An 18,715-nucleotide genomic window follows, 5' to 3' on the forward strand; every position below is an offset into this window, starting at 1 on the left:
GATAATAGTAGAGAAAAGGTGCAGCATAGCTGGGCAAGACTTTTTGTCTTTCTCTCCACTGTAAGTTCCTATCTGCAGACATTTATAAATCAACCATAAATGTCTGTCCAGGAGAGCTTTTAATACTGGTTATTTGGGTATTAAATTAAGATTGCAAATTAAATATTGGAGCTTACAAATTTGGGGTTCTTCACTTTGGAGACTAGACTTTTCACAGGTCATTATCTGTACTCTGCCACTGGGAAAAAAAAGGAAAAGAAATGCAGAGATTTAAATAGGAGGAAAATACTCTGCATGTGCAATGACTTTGCTTGATGATGATGATAATGATGAAAGTGAATGAAGTGTGTGTGTGTGTGTGTGTGTGTGTGTGTGTGTGTGTGTGTAAATCTGTGTCTGCTCATGTCTGAATACACATCCTCTGGCCATCAGAGCAAACATTCCTGAACATCCTTTCTCTCACAGAACTTGGAAACTACTTTGATCAGTGAGATCACAGCAAAATGCCTGTTCCTCAGCAGAGATACATGGCTGTGACCCTGAGGATTTAGGTAGAGCCCATCCAGCTTATACCACCTAAGAATCTGGTCCAAAATATTTCACGCTGCCAGTCAGGTGTCATAATACAGGAAGAGTGATGGAGTATGGTTATTTTCATGGCATCAGCAAAGACTGCATTTTAAAATAGTGGTGCAGTACATGAGAGGTGTGAGTCCATGCATGCCTTTAGCACTCCTAATTTTAAGCACAGCATCACTGCAAATGTGCATGTGTTTATATGTATCTGTACAAAATATGAATGTGTAAAGGTCCTCATTAGCCATCCACCCAAATCCTTGCTGTAAAGTTTTTCTGTGCTTAAGCTCTGAGACTTATTCACTGAGGCACAGAAAAATAAACTGACCATTCACATCAAGTTGGTGGCATGTGAGTACAGATTTAACGAGTTTTATCTAGATTCATGTGCTTTGATTGAGTAAAGCTCAGACCCCTTAAAAATCCACAGAGGGAACAGAAGATCTCTGAAGTTGCCCTTGCAACTGGATATTTTTCTTGGAAGACAATTATGGGATAAGCAAAGAGTTCAGCTCCTTGAGATGGGACTCGCTCATCCTAGATCCCATGAGACATCCAGTCCACATTCAGTCCTGCAGGACATCTGTGCTCAGCATGATCCTTCAGGACATCTCCCAGAGCAGCTGCCTGCTACATGCGATAGCTGATTCAGTCCCAGGAGATGCTGTCCCTTCTCAGTGTGTGGTATTCCACCCATTCCACCCACCCTGCTCTTCCTACACTTGTGCTCTCTTCAGCAAAATGATCTCCCTTCTCCCCACTGCATTTGGCTTGTGAGATTACTGAGGTGATGTCGAGTGGATCTGCTGCAGCCAAATGCCAGCACCTCCTATATAGAAATCTCCTAGCTCCTCTGCCCCTTCCAATCCTGGATGAAAGAGGATGTAGGTCTCTTTTTCAAACCCCGGCAATGTTCTGAGTGTAATGGGTCCCATGTGCCACCCCAGCTCTGATTTCTAGGGGAGGGATGAATTTGGGGTTTAAAAAGGACTTTCAAGGTTGATCTACACCCAGCAGTACTACTTTTCAGTATTTCCCTGTTTGCCCAGTCTGCCTCCAGATACAGACTTATGATGTCTAAATCACTTCTACAAAGCTTTTGTCCCATAGTGTATTCTTGGCTCTGCAATTCTTCTAGAGCCTGATGAAGCAAGCCTGATTTTATTGCCCCAGCATTGGCTGCTTAATTTAATCATCCTCACCCTGATGAACTTGCACTAGCAATTTTACAGTATCACTGAAGTGTTTTGCTAGGAAAGTTACTTCCAACCCTGGGGTGCTTTGCTTGGGGCAGTAGATAAGGACACCTTCATTTTGTGTGAAGTCTGTACCACCAGATTGTTTTCCTACTCTGACGTCTCTTTATCATTCCTGCTTCAGAAGTACCTTAAATCCCAGCCTAGAGCATAGCTTTGGTGCATTGCCTGCAGAACAAGTGTTGAATAGGTGTTTTGTCCTGCTCTGCTGCCTGAATACAAGGGCAACAGAAACTGAGGAGCTGGGTGAACAAGGATTAAGGCTCTGTGGGGGCTCGACTGCCAGTGAGGAATCAGCTTTGAGTGAATCAGTTGAGCCACCCCAGGAATCTCATCTGGGTGTTTCTTTCTGTGGGCCAGCCTGATTACAAACACAGTTAACCAGAGATTTTAGTTTGAAGAGAGGCACCGGACTCAGCCTGCAGGCAGGTGATCCTGTGAGACAGCAGCGGTAATTTTGCAGCTACCCTGTGGATATCAATGTAAATGGGAAAAGAGGCAGGATGGAGATGCCTTGGGTTAAATTGCTCCTGAAATTCATCTGCTTGCCTGGAAACTATGATGTGGTTGATATTCCTGAGTGGAAACAGGTAAACTTCTCTGGGTTCATTTAGGTGCTCTGCTGTAGGCTACTTGCCTTGCTGTGGGTGTCTGCAGGGCATAACATCAAGTAGCTTCTTCTAGGCCAGAGTCTTTTGGATCTATTGCAACATCAGGCATCACTGAAACTAGCCAGCGGGGCTTTGTGGTAACTCAGTCCTCCCCAGACCTTTTAAACTAGACTGACTCTCAGAAACCATCTAGATTGAGGTGTAGGAACCAAGTGGGCTAAGGCATTGCATATTTTCACCTAGGAATATGACCCATCCTCCAAATAATGTTGTGAAACAAGCAGTTCAGCTGTGCGTAAGTTTCCTCCCTGCAAAGCATGAGTCCTGGTTAAATCTGCAAGAGGAACTGCTGCAGCCCCAAACTTGGCCTGATAAATGTGGGCCTGAGGTCATCAAGCTTTCCCCATACATTGGAGTAGCTCTTAGACAGAGGTTAGGGATGCTCTCCATTGCATGCAGCAGAGTCATGAAACTCACTTTGAATTAGTTTTTTTGCAGTGAGGGCACTCCAGACAATTAAGGCTGCAATTATACACCCCATAGAACAGCTATATTCACTTGTTTCAAAAGCAGAAGGCAGCACAATTTTCTGCTCTTAGAGTTAGCAAACAGATTCTTCAGCCAGGCCATAGTGGTGAAGGTAGTGATCTGAGCTGTTTCATTGCGTTTGCTTCGATTTCTTATCTCACGAAGGTTTGTTTTACTGGGCTGGACATAATCAGCAAATTGTACAGAACAGCTTTTGAAGACAGCTCATGTAGAGGTACAGAGTTAGGACAGGATTCAATGGTTTTTATATGCTCGCACTGAACTCACCAGACACTTGGTCAAAGCTGATTCACAGCATTCACGTGTCCAGATGCAGTTAGGTAGCTGATAATAGCTTTCTGACACTGAGGCTTTCCTGCTTACATTGGCGAAATGAATTTCTCTCTTAAAAAGGCACGGAGCCTGATTTTGGACTGCTTTCACTTTGCACAGCAGTTTCCATAAGTTGTGCAGATGGCAAGGTATTTTTTTATACTAGTGCCTTCCACAACAGGCCAGGTTATTTACATTACAGCCAGGTGCTGTTTTTCAGGTCAGTCATCTATTAGCTGGAAAGCACAGTTTTATCATCAAATGAAAAGAGTTGTGATTTCAGACTGAACTCATCAAAGAGCTATGGCTGGCAAAACCAGTTGGGAAGGAGGATTGCTAGAAAAGCCTGAGTTTTTATTGGAAACAACTTGAGGCAAATTGAACTAAAAGCCAGTTCATCTGATTAAAAATAAAGAAATGAAACATAACATTTCATTTTGGCTCGAACAAGATGCTTTCATCTGCTCAGAAGGAAATATTTTGTTGCATGGGTAACATTTTTTTGTTTTAGGTCAACACAAGGTAATTCCTCCTTTTCTTCCTCCCATTCTTTGATTCAGCTAATGGACCAAGCAATCAGTTATTCAGACAGGCTTATTTTGCATATGGTAATTGTTTCCACATTTAAATATACCCCTGAACAGGCAATCAAGAGACCTGGATTTTATTTGCAACTCTGCTACTGCCCCTGATGTGACCTTGGGCACTTCACTGCTCTGTGAGTCCATCTTCCCTCTAGACGATAATCTCTTTTCAGGGCAGGACAAGCCCATGTCTCACATTGGATTTGATGCTTATTGGTAATGCTAAAATAGCATGGAGGTCTTTTTAGTTCCACTGTTTGCAATTAAACATTTAACTACCATTAATGCATACATTCCTAACTTTCCCAGTGTGAATTAGTTGCACTGCCTTATGAAACTCCCTGTAGTTTACTTAATAGGTCAAAAGGAATTTCAGCTGCTGAAATAGCAGCGTTCCCTTAAAACAGAACCTATTTTAATGAGCACAGCTAAATCAAAGGAGAAAAATACAAGTGGGAAAGGTTTCTTCATTCCTTTCCTGAAATATTTTACTTTGTAATGAGCTCTCTGGATCCATACATTGCCTGTGATTTCTCTCAAACAAAAGGTCTGTCTGTGATGATGCAATTTCTAGATGTTTGAAAGACTTTAAACCATGTTGAATCTTATTGTGTTGTCCATTAAAAACCCTCACACCTGAGAGATCGCAGCAGGAAACCTTCAGCCTCCAAAGCTCTGTCTAGAGCTCTCACACTGGATTTTATCAGGCTGCAGCCATCATCGTTTGGCTTGCCCACTTTCTAAGAAAGCTTTCTCCTTTCTGCTTTCTCTGTTCTGGCATTGAACCCAGCAGTAGTTTGTTGAATCTGGTGCTCATGAGACCTCATCGCTTTCTGCTGGTGGAGCAGCCCTGAAAAGGGTAGGGCTTGTCCCTTCCTGCCTTGCTGGTGTTAGATTTGGAGTCACTGTGGGGTTGCCAGGAGGGTAGGGGGGCAGTGAACATCTTGTTGCAAGCATGGGAGGCAGGGGGGAGTCTGCTAGGAACAGAGAGGTTTGGATCATAGAATAATTCAAATTGAAGGGACCTCAGGAGGTCTCTAGTGCAACCCCCTGCATAAAGCAGAGTCACCTATGGGGTCCCACCAGGTTTCTCAGAGCTTTATCCAGCTGGATCCTGAAAACCTTGTAGATGGAGATTGCACAGCCTCCTTGGGTAACCTCTCCTAGTGCTCAGCTGTCCTCAGGGGGAAGAATATCCAGACAGATATCCACATAGAGCAATACCAGCTCTTTGAGCCCTTTCTCCCAGCTGACACTGCATGATTTGCAGGGAATGGCAAGGGTTACAGCCCTAAGCCTTGGAAGCACATAGAAGCTCTGCCTTTGGCCTCACCATGGCTTGCCTTCCTCTCCAAGCTTCCCTACAAATAAACTGTGTGGCTTTGGACTGGTGATGCCTGACATGGCCAGGTGAAAGCCTTGAGGTTGTAACTGCCTGAATTAATGTTTTTCTGATCTGTTGTGGGGAAAGGTATTTCAGAGGCAACTGAACTGCTTGTTCACACAGACCTTTTGGTCCCTGACATGGGCACCCCGAGGGCTGAAACACGCTGGGGCTGTGCTAGAGCTGTGGGAAGGGGAGAGCCCTGTAGAGGCAGGACGACAACAGCATCCTGTCTGGTTGCAGAAGAGCAAAGGAGTTGTAAAATGATGGGCAGTAGCAGAGCTGGCTTCTGCTCCTTCTCTCTCAGAGCCTGGGGCAGAGCATTTAGCTGTTCTATCCTTGCCCTCTCTACAGCTTGCATCTCTCTCACACACCCTTTGCTTAATTAATTTGTCAGCTGCTGTCACTGTAGCAGGAGTCTGCAGAACACCCAGCAGAGCACAACCCTGATTGCACCCACCATATCTGGGCTCTGCTGTAACACAAACGATAGCTTAATAAACCACAGCAGTGCAGACTAGATATCTTGGCACTGGTTGCAGCTTTTTATTAAAAAAGAGAGAGAGAGAAAGAAAGAAAGAAAGAAATTGGGGGACAGTGAAGATTCTAATAATGAATAACTCCACTTTTAATCACAGAGACCTGGGTCTTATCCCCAAAGAAAAATATAGGTTGAATTGGATCTAGTATTTGTCAGTAGCTTGAACTTGGGCTTCCCTTCTTGTTCCAGCCTCAAGTCTGAAAGAGCAGAACAATTTCAGGTTACCCTGAGTACCACTGAGCAATTTGTCAGGAGAAACTCAAGCTGCATCAAAGCAAATAAAACCTGAATCAAACCAGTTAAATTATCTCCCCATCTTGAAACAGACTGAACAGTTCTCTTATTTAAGGGCTGAACCGCTCAAGAGTTTCATTTTCCTGTCAACATCATTTTGAAACCTTATGAGTCCTGGGGAATGAGATTGACTCTCTTTTTGCTTTGAATGTTGGCTCCCTGCTGGGAAGGTATCCTGTGATTGCCTCAGGTAGTCTATCAGAGGTTATCTGCTCAGTCCTGTGGCTACCCAGGATCCTGCAGGCTGCTGTTTGGCCTCGAAATTGGGGCAATGTTCATTTTAGGACCTGCCTGTGAGTCCCAAACATGTGACCTTGACCTGGTTCAGGTTAGGGAAAGCCCTTAAAGACAGGAGGATAGTGACTGGATCAACCTCCACCCCCAAGGAGTCCTTCCAGGCAGGATTCAGGCTCTGAGGCATAGTGTAAAATATTTTGGCTTTTTACCCCCTAAGCACCACACACCACCACATGCCTGTGTCCATTGTTCCTCCAGCTGAACCTAAGCTGTACCTGAGTGGGTTAATTTCACCTGCTTAATTCATCTGAAAGTTAATATCAAGCTGATCTGGTCACCCCTGTAGTTTACAGGGACAATGTTACTCCACAAGGAGACTGAGCCCAACCATCCTACGCACCTGGTTTAGCTACAGTTACTTACTCCCAAGAAACATCCTCAGGTGTCTGTGGTCTTATTGATGAAGAATCTCTGGGTACCTCAAAGATTTCTCAGTTTCTCCAGACAGCAACTGACCTTGTTTCAGCTATGCATCAAAATGCACTGACAATCAAGGTGCTATTGATTTAAGCCTAATGGCCAAGCTGCTTGGGGATTTCACCTGCAAAAGAAAAATCAATGCTACTTTGTTATTTTTATTATTATTTTCTGCTGTTAAGTTATTACAATGAAAAGGCATCAGAGTCTCACCAGCTCCTTACCATTAAGTCATACACTTGCAGGGCTGAGAACATTAGATCAGGCTGCAGTAAGGTAGCCAGCCAGCCACAGATTGAAATGACACTAGGGTTAAACAAATTTCCTTGATTGCATGCTGCCATTCACTTCTTTCTCTGCTGACCTTCCCCAAGGCACACGAGCTGCACTGCCACGTGGGACTCTAGAGAGAATGTCTTGAACAATACATTAGCCCTACTACTGAAGGAGCTCTGTGGGGGATGGATGTTAGCTGTCTTGTCCTTGCCTCATTTTGGATGTTTTTTTTTTCCTCTCTCCCCCATCCTGAGGGGTCAGTGTCACTCAGAATCTGCAAAAAGGCCCTGATTTACAAGATTGGTTTAAATGTACAGCAGGTAGGCACTAGCCAGACAGATGCTTAGATCTATGGTAGGGCTAAGCAAACACCTCAGGCTTTGTCCTCTCTAGGAAATAAATCAAAGAAGGTGCATCCTTTTGCCCACAGGCTGAATGGTAAAATATGGACCATGTCGATGCAGCTAAACTCTCTTACCCACCAAAACAAGTCTCTCAGGAACATTCATGGCACTTCTTTATGCCAAACTATGCCTAGGTATTGCTGGGAGGAAGCGGTGTGGGTGATTAGAGAGGATGCTTGAGCCTGCAGCCTACTTGTCCTTAATTCCTTGGGATGGTAGAGATATCCGTCCTAGAGTCCCAAAGCCATCATGAGCAGTCTAGGTTCAGGATTTCTCAGGATCTTATCTGTCAGCGCTCCAAAAGACTTTGGAGCCAAATCACCTTTACAAATGTCATTGAATCTCAGGCTTCCTTTCAATCAGTCTTTTGCAGAAGAGCATTGGCTCCTGTGTCACTTAGGCTGGTGAACATCTGGGAGCAAGGGATTGCTTGATGCAGTCCTCCTGACTGCACCAACATCTCAGTGACTTTCTAACATCCTAGGCCACTTAGGCATACTAAAGCATTTTTCCCTCTGGCCTCTACTTACTTTCCCCCTCTTGTTCCTGAGTGTGAGAAGAACTGAAGGACAGCTTTTATTTCCCATGATTTTGAATTGTCCCATTGCAAGACAACTTTAAAGGAGGCCAGGAGATTGGAGTTACCCTTTCTCATAATCCAGCCCTTTCAAAATCAATCAAGATGACCACCCAAAACTACATGAAGAGCAAGTACCAGTCTGCATACTCTGAGTAGGTAGTTTGGTTGTCACCATGTCTGTAGAGCCTCATTTGCATCCATTCAAGGTGAGCATTTTCCATGAAGGCAGCACAGCTGTCAAGGAAATGCCTGGAGTGAGGCCTGCAATTTTAGAGCCAAACTTTATCTGGATGACAGGAGAGTATAGAGACAATGTGAAGGGAATCCGACAGCGCAGCTTGAAAGCATGAGATAAAACTGCCTTAAAACTTCGTTTTCCTGAGTGCCATTCAAACCAGACAATATTCCATTGTTGGGATGATGTGACCACATTGAGGTGGAAGGCCTGACCCATGCTTTGCTGGAGCCATTGATGCAGTGACCAAATCTTGACATCTTCAGTTGTTTTTCTGGGAAGGGACCCATTTGGTTTACATATCTCCTTGCAATTCCTACCACATCTGCAGCAGCCCCATGGGTTATTTCTACTGACCACCTCAGTTTACTTGGACAAATGCCAGGGCCAAGAATGCTTTTGAGGCAGCTTGCAGTTTCAGCTGATGTCTCTCTGACTTCAGTGGGATCAACAGATTGTCTTATATGCCAGGGGGACTTGTGCCCTTTCATGCTTTTCAAGCCAGCTCAAGGGGAACTGAGCAAAGTCTGGAGATAGCTTACTCTGATTGCTGGGTCCACATTAGTTTTCCTCAGCTTCTGCCTTTCTTATCTTGATGGTGTACTTTTATTCTGTTTCTCTTGGAGGGGAGGGAGGAAGGACATGGTCCTCTGTTCATTTAGCATAGGCATAGTTGCATATGTAAAGGAGTTTTCACTGGAAAGATAGGGCATCTGCTCTCAGTCCTTTATCTACCACAAAGGGATTTAGGGAATCAGGACTAATCATTTGGTGAAACCAAGTCCAGGCTTTCTAGTGAATCTGCGAATTAGTTTAATTTTGTCAGTAGGTTCCCCAGGCTGGGGGCTGAGACCAGTATAGTGTAAATTCCCTGGTATCCCACCAGGGTGGGTCTTACTTGTGCAGCTTTCCTACCATTTCACTTAGGACATGCTCCAAACTGTTTATGCTAACAGGATAAAATAGATTTTCCTCATGTTAAAAGAAGTGCTGTGAATACAAACATTGGAACATACTTAGATAAGCTTTCTTGTATGGTAGACAAGGTTCTTACTTCATTCCTAGTGTAAGGACATGTCACAAGACAACCGACTCTCTTTGCAGTCCCAGACCATGTGGGTTTCATGTGGTACAAGGGTGGGGAGGAGAGGGAGGAGGAGATTTACTGCATGACTCCACAACTTATTTTAAAGATCTAAATTTACTACACAAGTTACAACAGTACAAAGCAACAATTCTTATCAACAGAAACTTAGTTCAACTAGAATACTCATTTTCCAAATCTAATTGATCTTACCCACGTGTTGTCTGAGTGGCGAACATATACTCAATCCCAGGGAAGTAACTACAGGTGGGCAGGGCAGGGCAGGGCAGGGCAGGGCAGGGCAGGCCCCGCCCCACCCCGCCCCGCCCCGCCCATCCCATCCCATCCCATCCCATCCCATCCCATCCCATCCCATCCCATCCCATCCCATCCCATCCCATCCCATCCCATCCCATCCCATCCCATCCCATCCCATCCCATCCCATCCCAAGGGGATCCACAAGTTGGCAGACCCAGAGCCACAGACAGCCTCCGGGGCCAACCTATTTATACCCTTCAGGGGAAGGTGGAGGTGGAGTCGCTAGGCCAGGTGCAGTCTTCTGCACGTGCTTGCAGTCCCTAGCTCTTGGCTGCTGCAGGTCCAACGCTCCTCCCCCGTTGTTACGACGATCGCACCCACAGGCATGGGGTGGGGGTGGCAGGTGGCCGACCACCCCCAACGTGTGCCTAGCTGCCTTGAGCACTCTTCGGCACTGAAGAAAGGAGTCCGAGTGACTGCGAATGACTGCTTTCCTCTTGCAGTGGTGGTCCAGTCCGCAGTACTTAACGCTGCCCCAGCGGTGAGAGGAGGCTTTTGTCTCTCGATGTCCTGGCACTCAAGCAGGCCTTATCTCAAAGTGTTGACATCCTCCCTTTTGGAGCTTTAGTCCATATGCAGGTCTTGCCATAAAACACAGGAATGCAGACTGCTTGTGACTGGTACCAAATGTGTGTGTGTGGGGGGGAAGCTGGGAGCATCCCCTCACAGGACAGAAGGCCAGATCTTAGCAATGGTTTAAATATCTGCTGTAGGCCAAAAGGAAAAACCGCAGATGTTTAAAGTCTAGAATTATTTAGAGGAAATGATGTTTTATTTAGAGGAAATGAAGTTAGGCTTTTGCTAGCCATTGCTCCATTAAAGGATATCTGATATAAAGGGGAATTAGAGAGCAAGCACCAAGTCAAAATTATAAACATACGTACGCATGTGTACATCAAAATATAAATGTGTATATATTATATACATATGTGTTTACATACACATATATAAAATTATACAAATATATATATAATTCTTGTTTTCCTCCAGGAAGTACTTTGGGAAGATTTAATCTCATGTTAAGGATTTGGCCTTAGAGGATCAAATATGAAACTCTTTGAAGTCAGGAGCATTTCTGTGATTTGGATCAGGCATAGAAACAAGATCCTGAGCTCACTGTTGATATGACAGATACATCCATACTTCAAAAAGCAGGTTTCATGAGAGCAAAACTGGTGTCCTGGTGAGAAGTTATTTTGGCCAGAAGTAAGTACTTTTAGCCTACTGAACTATCCTTTTGTTTTCTCATGCCTCAGTGCAACTCGCACAAAACAGAGCCAGGTGGGACAGAAAACAGTTGTTCCTGTGCACATGGGTAGGATGAGGTCCCAGGGTTCAAGCAAGACCTGTTCATGCATTCATTTCTTCCAGGCGGATCTGTGTGGAGATGATCACGCTAACAAGCCCCATCACAGTCCTTTAATCTGTTGCCATACAGCAGCCTCAGAGGCCTTGCTGGAAGTAGCACACCCAGAGCAGCACTGGGGATTTGAATCCACATTCAGAAGAGTTTTAATTCCTCTGGGTCAGATCTGATCCTGCTCTCAGGCAGTGTATTTTTCAGTCAATTTAGAGAGAGCTCGTTGCTTGTTTTTTCTTCAGCTGGGTTTTTAAAGGGTAGTGACATACTTGCCAAGGGTGAACGTACTTGCCAAGGGTGAACGTTAGCCACAGAAACTGATGGGTAAAGACATCAGCCCCCTGGCCTTTATAATTGCGGCTCTCAGAGAACTGAAAATGGTCCTTTTATCCCTTTATCTTTTTTTTTAAACTTCTCTCTTTAGAGTGTTTAGAAGAAGGAGAGATTGTCCCCAAGATGACAATGTTGTATGTGTGGGAGGATGGAGGAGGCATCAAACCCATTCTTTAACAGGGCCCCCCCATTACCAATACATCTCAGGAAGTCCTCTCTCACCACACATTGTCATCTGTTCCTGTCCAGCTCATAGGTATTTTTTTTCACCTCTGTGAGTGAGGATATAATTGGAGAGTAGGGCAGTGTGTGTGCGTATGTGGGGATGTATTTCCTCACAAGATGATACCAAAGACAAGCTGATTAGGGTGCCCTGATATGTTATTCAGCACTTGTGTTCTCACCTTGGTATGTATTTCCTTTCTTCTTCAGGAAAATGGGAGACTCTGCTCCAGTGTGACCCGTTTCTAAGGTGCAACAAATAAAGACCACCCATCCCATTCCCTCAGACACCTCCCAGTATGGATGGTTTGGTTGAACAGAACAGTGTGCTAATGCACAATAAGATAGCTGAAGCCGGGAAAAGGAATGGTTTAATTAATACGAGGAACTTAGTGGCAGAGAGTCGAGATGGTCTGGTCTCTGTGTACCCAACTCCCCAGTACCAAGGCCACCGAGTGAGGAGCCTTTCCTCGCAGAGCTGCCTGGAGAATGGCAGGAATGACCCCGTGCAACAGCTTCTGGATCCCAACATGCTGCAGCAGACCGTGGAGTCTCACTACCGGCCCAACATCATCCTCTACTCAGAGAACATGCTGCGCTCATGGGGGGAGAGCATCAGCTCTGAGTGCTGTGAAACTACCTTCATCGAAGACCGCTCCCCCACCAAAGACAGCTTGGAGTACCCAGATGGCAAATTTATTGACCTCTCAGCAGATGACATCAAGATTCACACCCTCTCCTATGATGTGGAGGAAGAAGAGGATTTCCAGGAACTAGAGGTCAGATGTTATTTAGAATCTGTGGGGAAGGCTGGTGGGGAGGAAGAATCTGGGGTGTTAAGTGTGCTGCTTCCAAATGCTGGTCTGCATGGGATCAGCTATATCACACTCTTCTCTGGCCAGGACAGTGAATGAGCACCAATCATTACTGTTGGGTAAAGTCCTGACTCTGTCAATACTAAGGACAAAATTCCCACTGACCCTAATGGGGATGAGCATTTCCCTCCTGCCTCTGAAAGAGCTGGTCACAATCAGAAAAAGACCCATGTGCTTAAATGCTTTCTGAGGTCAGGGCCAGGAGGATCTGTCCACATATGTGGTGCTTGTCTTACACAGCAGGCCAACATCATCTGTTACTTTCTCTTGAATTAAGTTGGGCATAAAGCTGGTTGTTCTGCTTACTGGCTCAACCATGGCACATTTCTGTCTTTGAATGAACACACAACCAGAAGTCTTTGGGTTTCTTACCACAAAGAATCCCTTCCCTCTGAAATCAAAAAATCGGTTCTGATGAAGTGAAACACTTCATTAGACCCAAAATGCAATGTTTCTTTTTAGGTTCCTATGCTTCATTGATTGTTCACACTGAAGTAAGATACATTTTGTTTTCCAAATGGCACAGACTGTGGAAATGAACTTCATTCTTTCTTAAATGATACATTCTCAACTTAAAAAAATCTTTTTCTTTTTGGTTGAAACCAGCTGCCCAACTATTGTACAGATTTATGTTTGGCATTGTATGTGGGGATGGAGGTTGTACATAATACTGCTGATCCCAAAACTTTGTCCAGCACTAGTCACAGGCTCCTAGCTTAGCAAAGACCCAATCATCTATCTGAAGGGAAGGCATAGCTCCAATTTGAATGTCCAAGATGGGATCAAGAGGCCATTTTCTTGTGTTTCGCTCTTGCAGGAGTTTTCTCTGATGAGACACAACAAGTTCAAAAGCTTCTATTTTCACCTCCTATAATACTGGTGCCTCCCCCTATGATCAGTACAGGGGCAGTGCAAAAGCCTGACTTTTCTTTTATTCTCCTTTCCCTCTGTATTAATAAGGTAGGGAGAGAGAAGTGTTTTCCCCAGTTTGTGCCAGTAATGCAGTACTCAATATCTCCACAGAAAGACAAAAAGTTTCTCTCCGAGGCCTGTGATGGTGTTGGCTTAAATCACACCCTTCTACAACATTTCAGAACTGGCTGTGAGAAGTCCCGTTTTTTTAACCAAAACAAAATGCCTAGATGCTGCCTTTTTACCTAGCTTCTCTCACACAGTGGTTTTGGTGAGAGTGACCACAACAAGCATATAATTACCTAATGGTGTTATTGACACATCTGGACTGATATTTTGGCAGCTAAAAAAATTCCTCCCTCTAGTCAATCCAAATCCAGCAAGGCGTCTGTAATAACTGCCAAAGGATGAGCTAAAAAGGCCAGAAGAATAGGCAGGACAAGGGGGAAAAAAGTTTCCTACCAAAAATTGTTTCCCTTTTCTCAGTGGGATTTTTTAAGTAGTCTTTACAGTGTAGGGCCCTAAATCAGGGTACCTCTTCAAAGGTGTACCACAAGAGGCTTGGGTCAGCTTTCCACAGAGAACATGTGCTTCTAGAAAACTACCTGTAAAACTGGAGGTGTGAGGAAATTGATTTCATCCTTCCCCTCTCCAGATCTCAAGGAGAGAAAGGAGACAGTCTCTTTACCTGTGTCTTTTCAAACGGCAGGGTATCTTGCTGTGATGGTGTGTGCATCATTTTCCCAAGCTTCTCCTTCTTCCTATCCTATATGTCCCACTACGCCCTCCTAAGATCATGTGTCCCTTCTTAAATGCGTGTACTGCACCTAGCACCACAGATGCCCAACCTTACTTAAGCCAATTGGGTGTTACTGTATTAATAAACAGAGAGGTATATGATAGCCATCCTAACCTACGTGTACAAAGTGCTCAGAGGAGGCAGAAATGCACAAAGTATATACCAACAAGTCTTCCTCTGTTCTGACCAGGAGAATGGAAGAAGTAGGAGATGAGGCAAGATGTGGAGAAGGAACGGTCTGATCAGAAATGCATGCAAAACCTCTGCTTCCAGCCTGGTATCAGGCTCCATTACTGTGGTACTCAGACAGCACAATGTAGTATTGTGGTTTTCACACTCCTCCATGAACCAGACCTAAATGACTAACCTGCTGAGCAACTGCACTGAGCACAAGGGGTCTCAGCTCTGGGAATAACTGGTGGCATCTCAAGAGGGCCTGAGTCTGCAGATATAGCTGCATACTGCAGAAATACTACTGCAGAAAGATAAGGAGGAGAGGAAGGAAACATTTAACTGCACAAGACCAGCAAAAGAAGTGACTGCTGTGTTGTGCCCATCTGGACAGACGCTGTATCTATGCAGCCAGATGCATGAGGGCCTCCTAGGCCTGGCTAATAAAGAGGTTTGCTAGAGACATGACTGAATGTGCTGAGACTCCAGAGATGGAAGAAAAGAAGCCTTTGAGGACAGCGGTCTCTGAGCAGGGGACTGAACCATGCTGGATTGTTAATTGCATAAAAATGCCTCTATCTGTCCAAAGGAGAGAAACAGCATCTGAATCACACAGCATGAGTCTGGCCCATTACACTGCTTTTTTCACTAGTTATTGACAGGAGGCAAATGTTTCTTTACATTACTAATAGGCTCAAAGTCAGGTGGAAAGGGTTAGTATCAGGACTGGAAGCATTTTGAAGGAGAACAGCAAGAGAAGATATACAAGGTTTTGCATCCACACTGCAAGAGACTTGAAAAAATTGATCCTGCCATTCAGGATACATAGCACATTGCTGAGTATCTTGTTTTATTGCCTGCCACACCACAGATCATAGAAGGATGAGAGTTGCATATTATTACAGCAAATCAAGGCTCAATTCTTGTAAGGCTTTTCTGCCTTTCCACATCTGCTTTGGCACTTCTTTTGGGGAGAAAATTTTAAAACAGCCCCCTTTTTGAAGAGTCTGAACAAGTCCTTTGTGCTGGAAAGGGGCTGGGGCATGGTACCACATCCAGATCTGCTGGCCTCATGTTTGAGAGAAGGCCAATGATGAGTGACCAGCTGGAGAAGAGCAGCTCTCTCAGCCATTGTGGCTCTTTGCTGTGTGGGCTTTTGCTGTGGGCAGTGGTGATTCAAGGCCACTGTGAAACCAGAGGATTCAGATAATGCTGGGAAGAGTTTGGAGAGGCTCTGAATGCCCCATGTTGGTCTGGGAGCTGTTTGCTGTGTGATGACACTGATTTAATGTTGGCTGGGAAAAGTGATAAATAAGAGAAGGAGTATCTTCGCAAACCTTAGCAAAAGTGAGGAGCTTTGTGCAGAAAAGCTACTGTCTTTCAAAAGCCCAGGGCCACCTCCTATTCTGTGTGCATCAAGACAAGGCAAGGGGATTACCAACTCACGCACCTCAATAAAATGCCTTCTGTGAAACCCTGGGGTTGTGAGCTGTATCCATTCTTGCCTTTCCCATGTCTTCCTAGCACTGCTCTTGTTAGTGCCAAGCACCTGAACAGGGGTTTTCAGGACTGGATCTTTAATTTCTTAAGATAGGGAGAAAAATCTAACTCATCCCTTTGTAAGACTTCCACTATGTAATACTTACTGGGACTTATGGCCACATACAGGGAACAGCTTTTGTGGACTCTGCTGGTCTGTGTGTTTCTGCCAGGGTTTTGTTTTTTGAAGAGAGCTGGGCTGTTGATAATCAGAAAAATTGTTGTTTTCCTGCAGAAACCTGCTGCAGAGAAAGTTCCTGGAAAACAGCAGCTATTTTGACTGACAGTGATTTGGTTTGGATTTGAACAGCCCCCCAGCCAGGTTGCACAGGTTGCTGCTGTGTTATCTCTCATTGTGTTCAGGCTGGGTCTGCTCAGCTCAGCAATGCCCCCAGTGAGTCACCAGAGCTTGCAAGGAAGCATCTTCTTCCCTTTCCAAGCCTGGGGACTCTGAAAAATCCTGGGAGATGTGGCAGAGGAGCAGGAGACATCCAAACTAGGTGTCCTACTCATTGCTACAACAGTTTAGCCATGTTAAACTTCTTGGTGTTTTTTTACCAGTAGTGTTTCTCAGGTCTTGGTGTAATGTTATTCAGGTTTCCTATGAAAATCATAATTGTCTGGAGGGAAAAACATTTCTGAAACTGCTCTCATTAGCATATACTGCCCCACTTTGCTTCAGCAATTATCAGGGATGAAAGCAGAAGGCTGCACATTCTGTCAAAGCTTTAAACTTATCCTTTCTGTGCCCATCCCTGAAATCAAATGATTCCCTATTTAGGTATTGCTGGAACACTTATAAATATCTTATGAGTTCTTTATGCCACTACTAATGGACAGACAACTTGTCAAATGTGGTGGCAGTGAAATATTATGTGAGTTCCTAGCTGAAATACCATCCTGTTAGAATTCATGTGTAAATGCACTGCCATCTTTTATCCAGAAACATCATTTGTCATACTACACTCCTGCTAGTCTTCCTCCTAACTCCTAGAGAGCTGGGTTATTTAGAGAAACCAAAGCTATCGATGGCATGCAGGACTGCAACAAGGTGAATTATTCATATGTTTGGCATAAAAGAATACATCAGAGTTCTCTCTTAAAACCTCTTTCTTTTCCTGAGCAATGTCTGAAACAGCCTCTGCAAAATGAAATAAATAGAATCTTCTGGGGAGTAAAAGAAGAAAAGAAATGTAGCGCTTTCAAACTAAACCTTCTTTTTTTCCCCTGCAAAGAGCTTCATGCTGCTGTGAAACTCATCCCTCCAGCCTGAGCCTAAAAATATAAAGAGATAGAAGGTGGATCCTAAGCCTTATTCTCCATCTAACCCCTCTTCTCAGTATTCCCAAGGATAACCTGGCTGTGCCTCTTCTGCAATGTGAAAAAAAGGCCCTGAAGGGGGTTCGTGCATGTGGAGCCCCATGACAGGCTTGTTTTATTTCAATGCTGCCAGCTGTTAGCCTTCCACAGGCTTGGAATATCCTGCTTTGTATTGAGAAGAGCAAAGCTGTTATGTCCCAAGCCTCCCCCCTGGGACCAGTCATCCAGAAAGACTTCTTGGACATCCCCTGGTGTACTGAAAGTGGTGGAGCTTCTGCACAGCTCTGCTGTGTGGAGAAAGAGCAGGCTGGGGTGAATGTGCTACATTACTGGAGGAGCCAATGGTCTGTGCAGTGCATGCCTGGAACAAACCAGCAACAGCTTTCCTCCGGAAACAGTTACAGTGAAGTACCCACTGGTCTGAGGTAGGGAAGTCGCCTTTTTTCTCTCACACTGAAAAATGGACTTTAACCAATAAAGCATGGGACCCTGTATAGATCTGCCTTTACGTTCCTGGAATGCTTATGCAGAAATAAAATTCAGACATGAAGATCTCATTTTGGAAGGGACTTTCTTAACAACCACATCTGAGTGGATTTCTGGACAGCTGAAATTCCAGTATAATATCTGCTGGGAGCAAGAGTCTGCAGTCTCTAGGATGTTTTATTTCCTGGGAAGTAATGTAAAACAGGAGTACACAAAACCCACAGGCTTGATTCCGCAAAAATGTGCAAGGTATAACATTACTCCCCAGATACATATAATGGTTTCTAAGCCTGGCTTCAGTGCAGAACAACAAATTGTGCAGTATTTCATTCTTCTCAATCTTCCGTTAGAATCCTTATATTCTTCTGAGTTGCAACTTGGTTGTCATGGCTCCTTCATGTTATTCGTTCTCTCAGGTGAGAAATGAAGTTTTCTTTTCTAGATGTTTGGCATTCCATCAATTGGTCCTTTATTTTGAGATATTTTGTTCTTTTTTGATTCCAGAGGCAGCACTGGGCTCCTCTTGTGCCTCTAACCAGCTTTGCTTTAAAATGCAGTTTGGCAAGCTGATGAAGAGCTGTAGACTTTTGCAGTCAGATTTATCTTAGAAGGTCAAAACTGATGAGACTAGTAATTAAACCTTGGATGCAGTGGTTCTGATCTCTTCATACAACTTTCGGCATGCCAAGCCAAGGTTGGGTGATCTCTTCTTTCCCACTTGCTCTCCACAGTGACATGAAAGTACATGAACAGGATGGAGCCAAGGGTAAAGCTTTGCTGCAATGGTTCTTCCAGCAGCAGCTGCTCAAGACATCTTGCTGTGGGGATCTGGTCACAACAGTGCTCCGTGGGAGGTGTGGCATGATGGAGGCATGTGGCTTATGTGAGGCCATGAAATTTGCACATGGAGAGGTGATCTACTAGTGTCTGCAGGTTTCTGAATTGAAGAGTTTCTGCTTTTAAAGAGTTCAGCTCAGGA

The 18,715-nt window shown here is 44.5% G+C and overlaps 1 protein-coding gene across 3 annotated transcripts in view; it reads left to right on the top strand.

The window, feature by feature from the left end:
* Positions 1-18,715, top strand: part of SYNDIG1 (synapse differentiation inducing 1) — an 84,805-nt gene that overhangs the window by 1,986 nt on the left and 64,104 nt on the right. For 2 of the 3 annotated variants that reach the window (XM_026104235.2, XM_064509814.1), the window contains exon 2: positions 11,845-12,413. In XM_026104235.2, coding sequence (XP_025960020.1) covers positions 11,934-12,413 — 480 coding nt within the window. In that variant the 5' untranslated portion in view covers positions 11,845-11,933. Of the gene's footprint in view, positions 1-10,709; positions 10,926-11,844; positions 12,414-18,715 lie in introns of all 3 variants that reach the window. The other variant, XM_026104236.2, reaches the window with a different exon arrangement.

This window comes from Dromaius novaehollandiae, chromosome 3 (genome assembly GCF_036370855.1).
Source record: "Dromaius novaehollandiae isolate bDroNov1 chromosome 3, bDroNov1.hap1, whole genome shotgun sequence".
NCBI lineage: Eukaryota > Metazoa > Chordata > Aves > Casuariiformes > Dromaiidae > Dromaius > Dromaius novaehollandiae.